The sequence below is a fragment of the Microtus ochrogaster genome, linkage group LG4, assembly GCF_000317375.1.
Source record: "Microtus ochrogaster isolate Prairie Vole_2 linkage group LG4, MicOch1.0, whole genome shotgun sequence".
Taxonomy (NCBI): domain Eukaryota; kingdom Metazoa; phylum Chordata; class Mammalia; order Rodentia; family Cricetidae; genus Microtus; species Microtus ochrogaster.
The window spans coordinates 30,607,864-30,617,811 of NC_022030.1; the positions used below are offsets into that span (position 1 = coordinate 30,607,864).

At 39.2% G+C, this 9,948-nt stretch overlaps 1 protein-coding gene across 1 annotated transcript in view; it reads left to right on the forward strand.

The window, feature by feature from the left end:
- LOC102001939 overlaps positions 1-9,948 on the forward strand; it is a 105,659-nt gene that overhangs the window by 77,823 nt on the left and 17,888 nt on the right. Inside the window, exon 8 of the mRNA XM_005361396.1 lies at positions 7,162-7,319. Within this exon, the coding sequence (XP_005361453.1) occupies positions 7,162-7,319 (158 nt within the window). The remainder of the gene's footprint in view (positions 1-7,161; positions 7,320-9,948) is intronic.

Here is a 9,948-nt window from a genome sequence, read left to right on the forward strand (position 1 = left end):
AGGGAGGGAGGATGAAAAGACCAATTTCTTCATTGTAGAATGTCAATATTTCTTTTTGAGTCCTTCAGACAACTGGATGAAGCCCATTCAAATTATGAAGCCTTCAATGTTTAACTCAAATTCTCTTCATTCAAATATTAATCATGGCTGAAAGATCACCTTCCTTAGAACACATGGAATTGTTTGACCAAACAATTATTACAAACATAACGAAAAAAATGAAATGTAACACAAACAAGAAATATAATACAAAGAATTATTGCCTAAGAATATGAAAGAGGGATTGTAATTATAGATTAAATAGGGAACCCTTAAAGCTATCTTAAGACAGAAGAAAGAGGCTCAAAAAGGACGTATTGGGAGGGAAGAATTCAGAAGTCATTGAAAAAGTTTGCTAGGGCTCACTGGATGTTGGAGTGCCCAGTCAGAACAGATCAACAGTCTCTGGGGAAACAAAACCACAACAAAAAGCAAAATAACAGTGCTCAGGTGAACCTAGATTGTGAAGCAGGTATGCTGCATGTCAGTAGTATGCAGGGTATCAGGTTACTGTTGCTGCAGTGAAGTCCAGAGAACATGAGGCCTGCATCATGACAGCCATTAGAACTCTTAGTGCTTAGTTAAGTCATAACTGGTACTTGGGAACAGGAGGAAGTCCAGTGTGACATAAGAGAGATGGTGGTATTCTATTTGATTGGGTAGTTGGTGAAGCCATCTTCTTTAGGGGTCCAGTGTTTTGAGTAACTCTTAGGGAAGAAAAAAATAGATTCTCAAATGTCCACCTTCGCAGATCATAGAAGAGCATACAGAGCACAAATCTGGACTAGCACCCCATCTGAATTGTCTGGGAATCCTGACCATGTCATTTTTATCCAAGGAAAGCCCTGGACTAGCTTCACTTACAATTAGAGAAAGTCTCAAGGTCTACAGAGTAGGAAACAGCATTTTTAGGCTCTTCTGAACATCCACAAGACTCAAAAGGATTGCCATATTAAAGTACCAGAAGGCCAACAAGAAACACTCAGTCCTTATTCATAACTGATTGACTTCTGTGTCTAGATCTCTGGGATGGAGTGGTAGAGCCTATTTTGGTGATGAATATTAGCCCACACTTTGAAAGGCAGAAGAGTCAACATTAACTGCTGGATGAGCCGAGACACTGGTATAAATGTCAAGAACTTGAGCATATCAGCTATTTGTTCAACTAGAGAGTACACTCTGGGAGTGGCCCTCAGGGCTGTTCCAGGGGCTCACAGGGGGCCCTATCTGTCCTTTCTTAAGCAGATTTCTGGTGATTTCCTTGAGTATCTTAAGTTTAAGTTCTGTTAATGGCCATTTCTCCACCCATACCAGCTTACCAGGTGCCCACCTAATGGACAGGACCCTGAGGACAGTGGCTTCTTTTTCTGGGGGTGAATCCAGGTGTTGGTGGTCTGCTTGATGACACCTTGCTCAGTTTCTCCCACCTTACACTTCTCTCTCAACCCAGCCATATCCTCTCCGGGCTCCACCTCCCTAGTGTTGGTATTAAAGTCATGTGACTCCCAAGTACTGGGATTAAAGGTGGGAGCCGCCACCACCTGGCACTGTTTCTCTTTTAGACTAGATCCATCTCCTGTAGCCCAGGATGTTCTTGAACTCATAGAGATCTGTCTACCTCTGCCTCCTGAGTGCTGGGATTAAAGGTGTGTGCCACCACTTGCCTGGCTCCTATGGCTAACTAGTGGCTTAACTCTGCACTCTGATCTTCAGGTAAGATTTATTTGTTAGAGTGCAAACAAAATATCAGCACAACTCACCGATGCTCAGGTTGTTACTCTAGGCATGGGAAAGGCAGGCTTGACAAAGATTCAGTAGTTACCTCTCTAGGCAATTCAGCAATAACAAAGCCTGGTTCTCTGTCATGGAGTTAGCCTTTATCAGGGGGTGGCAGGAACTTCCTAGCCCAAACATTTATATGCCATTTATAAATAGTCATACATTGTCTTAAACACCTTACATATAGTTAACTCTTAAAATAATTCTATTTTAGCCTGAAGGTGGTGGCACATACCTTTAATCCCAGCACTTGGGAGGCAGAAGTAGGCAGATCTCTGTGAGTTCAAGACCAGCCTGGTCTATATGAGCTAGTTCCAGGACAGGCTCCAAATCTACAGAGAAACCCTGTCTTGAAAAACCAAAAAAAATAATAATAGCAATAATATTAATAGTTTGACTTTGCAGAAAAGAAAGTGGGCACGGGGTGATTATGAAGTCAATAGCAAATCACTAATTGACCCACTGAGTAGTATAAGGAGTATTCAAGCACCACTGTAGAGTCCATCCACCAAAAAAATAAATACCATGGTAGTCCCTTTTTACCTATGATTTTACTTTCTGAGGTTTCAGTGTTTCCATAACCTATGGTCAACTTTGTTTCAAAAACCATAAAGGAAAAAGTCCAGAAACAAATAATCCATCTCATTGCAAGCCTTTCTGAGCAATACAATGTATCTCATCCCACTGCATCCCTCTCTGGACATAAAGCATGATATTTGTAAAGTACTACACTCTATAGACTACCCTGCTATTAGTCACCTAGTAGCCATTTCGATTATCAGATTCCCTGTCATGGTGACGTGGTTTTTGTTCTTATTACTTTAGTTAATTATGTTCATAATGTGTAGACGTATTGATGCGAATGTGTGGCACAAAACCCTGAAGGATCAACTAAGTCTTGTGTTATATGGCAACATTGCAAGGCATGAAGAAAAATATTTATAACCAGCATCAAGCACTCTCTGTTTCACATGTCCACTGGCGTCCTTGGAAAATATCCTGGGAGAATATGTGAGTCCTATCGTGCATTTAGACAGGGCACTTTAAAACAAGCATTTCATCAAAGAGCATATGGTACAAAATGCCTTTGTTTGACCCAAGACTTCCAGGCTGTTAATTCAGTTTCACTACTTCACAGCTTTTTAATTTTTAACAGTGTGAGTGTGGAGACAAGGTCTTGCTATACACCTTTGGTTTTCCTTCTACTCCCTATGTAGTTTAGACAGGCCTCAATCTCATAATAATCTTTTGTTTATTGCGCAAGTACTGCGATTCAATGCATATGCCACCATTCCCATCCTTTAGTCTCCTTTTGTAACGATAAGTATTGCATGGTAGTGGGTATACTTTTAGGAGTCATTTGGGAGCCAAGGAAAATGTAACAACTAGGCCATTCAATTGAGAACATAAATTTCTCTTCAAAGCTGTAGAGTTGGGTAGTCCAAACTCAAATACTGTTGGCAACCTTCCTCTTGGCTAACTTTCAAGAAGAAACCTGTTTGTCTGGGCATAGCATCAGGATTTGCCCAACGACAACAAGCTCCTTTAGCTGCAAGAACTCCCATGACGACAAACTCCTTTAGCTGCAAGGGCTCCCAGGGCCTCCTGGAGCCTGGAATCTGGCTGCTGCCAGGAAACAACATGGTGCAGTCAGCCTGTATTTATCACACTGCAAACCTGATTCCCCACTTCAGGCAAACTGACAAAGAAAGCACAAAATTCTCAGTTGGCAGCCAGTTACCTCTGTTGATGTCACATCTGCAGCCAGGGATTTTTATAAAAACAGGAAAAGAGCCATAGCTCCCTGGAAAGATGAAATACCTTACGAGTGTGCTTCTGCTTTAAAACGTGAATGGTTGCAGTGAAATTGCCTCCATCTCATTGTTTTTTAACCAAAGTAAAAGGGAAGGTCAAAAATCATGAAGCATTAGCTGAGAAACTATTATTACACGTAAACAAGTGTGTGATTTTCATGTTCATTTGACTTTCTGTTTTCTGTCATTCGCATCCTGCCCTGCCTGCCTGGGGGAGAAAAATGAAACACAAACAAACAACAAATAAATAAATGCGTACACAAGTAATCTCAAATAATCTAGGGAGGGGCTTGTAGTCCCTCAAGAGTCATGGCTTCTATTTCTCCACAATACAGAGATAGCAAAAGGCACAGCAATGAAAGCCCTCCCTTTCCCTCCTTCCTTCTTACCCATGTCTTTGACTTCTCCCCCGATCCTAGGACATGGTCAGTCATAAGCATCTTCTCATGACCATCAAGGAATGATGCTTTTAGTGGCAGGAAGGGTGAAGTTGTTTCAAACAGCCACCTAGAGATAAAGGGTGCCCAGTGTCATTAACAAAATTCCACAATTTTATTCCAACCCTCCAATTTCATTGCTTCTCAGCTCTGACATGTATTCACCTTTACTGAGTTGCTACCCTTTAAGACAGTCTTTCTTTCTGTCTATATTTGTCTTGACTCTGTTTTTCTTCACTCAGAATGATCTCTTTCTCATGCTTTTCCTTGCCTCCTGAAAAAGTGAATTTTCAGGGTTGTACGCCCAGATAAAATGAAACATACACCCAGTGTCCCCATTTTATTTTTTTTCTTTTCAAAGACTAGATGTGTCAACAACAAATTTCTATCATAGTAAAACCAAAATTTTGACCAAAACAGAAATTCAAAGGCATCTGCAGGTAGTTTTATTTTAGCAGAAATCCTCAAAAACACAAATGCCTTTGTCTTGTCTTTATTCTTCTCCATAAAGACAATCTATTTCAGAAGCACATTCACTCCAGGTTGGGTTTTTGTCATCATTATCTCTTGATGTTTCCCAGGTCTGAACACTCTGACCTTTGGAATTCATTCTGTAAAAAATATAATTTCCAAGATAGACAAGCCCAACAGTACCCAAGGTCTTCTGGTACAAACAGCCTGAGTTCCTTTATTCTCAGTCTATAGCTTCTGGACATCGCTAAACAATTCCTAGTTAAATCCCCTCAGCATCCATGCTATTTTAATCAATCCTTCACACAGACAGCAGCTGAACCTATGAACTGGCTCAGGAATAGAAAGCAGTGCCAGAGGATTTCTGTGCCTTGGACAAAAGAATATAAAGTTGTGGGGAATGCAGCCTTGAAGAAATTTTCATTGTTCCATCACAGCTAAGACTTTTGGAGGCGTGTTAGGGAAGGAATCAGATAGAGGCAATTTAATATTTTGCCAAGAAAAAAGACTGGGTTTGGCTCAAGGAAGTAGTTTTTTTTTTGTTTGTTTTTAAGGCATGACAGTAAAATTGAAGCCAGGTTTAATTGTCCTTTATCTCTAGAAAACATGTGATTGATGAGCCTGGCACCACAGTGCAGGCAGTATTAGGGTTAGAGCAAATGGAATCTCTTCTTCAACATCTGGATCTCACCAAGAGGGGTTTAAAGGTTCTTGTACCAGTGACATGGAGATAAAAGAAGAAGCCGAGAAAGCACAGCTGCAAGAGATCCCACACCTACTGCAATGTCCCGTGACCAAAGTTTCACTGCAGTTGCTACCAAGGACAAAGCAGGTTCATCAGCAGGGGATGAGAGGTAGCAGCTGGGATTAGAAAAAAATGTCATCTTGGCCATGGTGCAGAGCCTGTAAGAGAAAGTATTCCTGGTTTTTAAGCCTAGTCCACTAAGTTGTTGTTCATTTTTCTCATACACACGTAACTTGAGCAAATAGAAAATAACCTCTTAAATAACTAAAGGACCTATTCCTAGTTGTAGAGTTTGCCATGAGCAAACTCTTTTAAATTCTCCTACATCAAAGGATGTGGAAAGACCCTGAATTCCCTGAGTGACCACATCTTACTGACACTTAAGGACAACATCACCTAGTCTGTTTAGTAGGCCCTCTCCAGACAGACTCTGTGGGTATTACTTTCAGTGAACATATCAGTTGCTCACCAATAGAATAAGGTCATTAGATTCCATTTCTATTTCTGATTCACCTTTAAGATGCTCCTGAAAATACAACTAAGTAGCAAAAAATTTCAATAACCCAAGCATTCATCATTGATTCCAAAAACCAATAGTCCCTTGTATCCCAGTGGTCCAAGAAGCCAGACATAGATGTGGTACGGAAAGATGCTGATGGAAGACAGCAGGGATCGTGTTATATTTCTATGTCATCTGTGTAATAATGAAGCATGCCATTTGATCTAATAGTCTTTCTCTAAAACAGTGATATAGTTTACGAAAACTCCATAAAAGTTTTGAGATACTACTTGTATTTGAAAAATATCCTTACATCCATTCACTTATGTGCCAAAGACATGTGCACAAATATTCACAGAGGTGTTACTCAAAATAGCCACAGGAAAAAAATCTGTCAGTTTATACAAAGGAAAACAGACTGTCACATCTTCTACAATAGAATATCACTGTCTTAAAAAAAAAAGAATGAAGTGCTAATTCCTGCAACTTAAAAGTTTTAAAAAAATCACACTAAGTAAAAAAAAAACAACCCACAAGTTATATGATTCCACTTATATTAAATATCCAAGAATTCCAAATGCATAAGAACACACAACATGTCTATTCATCTGTAATTTGGGAAGGGGGTAGCAATTTCCAAACTAGATTACAATGGTATTGTCTTAACTCTATAAACTTCCTAAGCATCAATGATATGGAGCTGCACAGTGAGTGATTTTATGATAAGTAAGTAAGTTATATCTTAATGCAGGGGTGGTAAAAACAGATATGTTAATGAAGAGGGAATTTTAAGAAATAGCTAAAAAAAATCAATGAAAATAAAGACTATTTACCCATAAAATTATTTTAGTTTTACATGAATATCATTGTGCGTGAAAGTGTTTTTTTTTTTTTACAGGAAACTGTTCTGTGGTCCTTTTGAGTTGCTGTCTCTGGTCTATTACATGGAGATGACAGACCTAGTTATCTCATGAGCTTTTGTCAGGCCGATCAGTTGATGGAAATGGTTTAGAAGGGGACCTGACACACAGTAAGAATGGTGTAGGTGCCAACTCTAGATGTCACATCATTATAATGTATAGTTTGTGATACAGGTTTCTTTTGATGTCCTTTTTGGTGACAGGAAAGCTGACATTAATAATACTTTCCCAAATGGGCATAAATAAAGTTCATCTTCATAACAGCTATTCAAAGTGTATTTAAGAATTACAGATAGTTTGGTATATTGTGTTATATACTAAAGATTATATAATCTACAAAGTGTGTTTTACTTTATTTTCTTTTTCTGGAAAAAAAATTATCAATTAAAAATACTCATTTTCTTCCTTTTCTTTTTCATTTTCTCTACTAACTGAACATCGTTTTTATCAATTGCAGGATGAAGAGAAGTGGCCACCTCTAGACATAATAAAATTAGAAGGAGCAGAAATTGACGTTGACAGCAGCTTGGGAAAACCGTTTGTGTTTAACTGTATACCCCAGTCTGGAAATAGAATATTTTGCCTTTGTGCAACTTCAAACCAAGAGATGAAAAGGTAATACATGAATCTCCTGCCTCTCTGGTTTTACTTTCAGTCAGGGGAATGTTTCCTAAGTAGTAGACTTACATATTCAGAAAGAAACCGAGAACAAAATACGGTAGCAGATGTTTTATTAAGTACAAGAAGTGTGGGATGTCATGAGTTCATTTTTTTCAAGCAGAATTTCGAAAGCCCATGAGCATACTCTGTTAACATTGCTACCGTAATTCTTATTTTCTTTCAAAGACAGAAGCTCAAGAATACTGCCGCTCCCTGTTTAGGCCTCTCATTCCTAACAAGTTGCCATGTGTAGATATTGTAAGATAGATAGTTATTGGTATAAAAATAAAGAAGCATGACATGGAACAATGCCCTCTAATGAGATGAGGTAGATGCATAAAGACTGCATTGAAATTGTATAAGCATATATTCCTCAAAGAGGGAGAATGCTTTGGCATCCTAAAACGGTAGCAAAAGTTCTGACTATTAGATACACACTCCATTACCCCAAGGGAATGCAGTTCACTGGCCACTTCAGGAACCCAAGGGAAAGCTAAAGTGAGGGTTAGGAGAGGCTACAGAATAGAAAGTCAATGGAAAAAATAGCATGTCCGTGTGTCTAGTCTTAAAGAATACCTCCTTCCACCCTTAAACAGAGTAACAGACCAGAAACATTATGATCAAAAGGTATTGTGTCCTTATGTGAGGAATATTGTATATTTAAATAAATATAAGGTAAATGACAACCAGGATAATATGACAGCAACTTGGCTCTATTTCAATGAATGCACAGTATTTATTTATACCAAACACAGCTAATGTACAATTTTAAAGTTTCTATGGATTATCTGTATAATGAAGAGCCCATCTTTGGCACCAAAAGTAAATAAATGGGGAAAATTGTGGAAGAAGGAATGGAAAGATTGTCAGATCCAGCAGATGATGGAGTTTGCTGTGAGATTGTGTCTCCCAGCAACATCAGAAGCTACACCCATAGTGACGCTGATTGGCATGCCGCCAATAGTGGACAGAGACAGAATCAAGAGGCTTCAGTCCTAAACACAAACACACACACACAATCAAACAAACTATAGGTAGCTGAAGAATGCTGAGAATGGGAGAAATGGTCTTCCCCAGAGAAAAGTACACCAATTGCTTATCCAGTGTTAAACAGTAAGTGATGAAAATACACATACAAGTAGCATTACATTGACTGAATGTGTTAGATGCATATGTACATATATAGTGCATGCAATAAAAATTAGTGGGGGAAAAAAGAGGTCATGAATTTGAAAGATAGCAGGGAATGGTACATAGGAGAATGTAGAGCGAGAAAAGGGGAGGGAGAAATGCTCTAATTAAATTAAAATCTCAAAAATGAAAAAAGTAAATAAACCAAACAAAATGCAGGGTTGGAACTAAAATGGTAGAGCATTTGTTCTTTTGAATACCAAACGAAAGCTGGGAAGCATCCAGAGAGAAGACCTACGGCATACCAACTGAGAATGGGGGTGGCGGCTTGTGAGCGTGGGAGTGAAGGAAATATGTATGGAAGAGGTGCACACAGAGAAGAAGAAATGGAGCAGAGGGGAGCCGGGGAGACACGGTGGACTGTGGGGAGAGCAGCTAACACTGTGCTTCAACTGGAAGTTGGGGCTTTTGAAAGTTTGGCAGGCTGGGGAGGGGTCGATATGCCACTGCCAGGCTAAGGAGCAAGGCTGGAAGAGCTCAGGCCTCCAGATGGCACCACTAAGGCATACGAATGAAGCCACTATGTCCAAAGAACACTTAAGAAAGGAGGTAAGGCAATAGCCATTCCCCAGTATTTCCATAGTTTAGTAGGTCGTGCCTTATGGTTAGTATGGCAATTCTTAACAGCCATGCTGTTGTTAATAAATCACAAGGTTTGAGAGAATGACCACAGTAATGTTTTAGCCTCTCATTTACTGTGAGTTCAGTAGAGTCTAATCTCAATACACAGATGATGTTTCTCAGGGATCCTAAGGAGGATTAAAACACAATGACCATGGTCAAGAACACAGGTGACCCACATCTTTATTGGATCTCTTTTATTCACTTCCAAAGACACGTGTTTTTCAAATACAGAATCTCTGATGAAGGTTGTAATAGTAATATCAGTCTTAGTAGCTAAAAACAGCCCAACACAGTTGATGAGCAAAACATGGCAATATAGTAAGTGTAGATCAAAAGATACTTGGACCTAAAAGTCTTTCAAACATAACTCAGTTGGTAAAGAACCTCCAACATTTAGGAAGCCCTAGGTTCAATCCCTCAACACTTCATAAACCAAATGTGGTAAGTGCACATCTATAACACCAGTGATCCAGCGTGGGCGCAGGAGAATAATATATTCAAGGTCATCTTGGCTAAACAGAAGTTCAAGGCCACCTCAGGCTACGTGAGACACTGTCTCCAAAAGAAAAATGTTCAAAGTGACAGGGAAATTTTGTAAGCGCTTCTTATTTTATGACTCTGGATTATTTTGAGGAAATAATTAAAAGCTGCTTCCCAGTGAAAAAAATAAAATAAAATAAATCACAAGCCTCAGAAATAGTGAGTGAATTTTCTCTTAGGCACTGATCACATAATAGTAGTGGGGGATTGCATGAATGCTGCTTTAGAG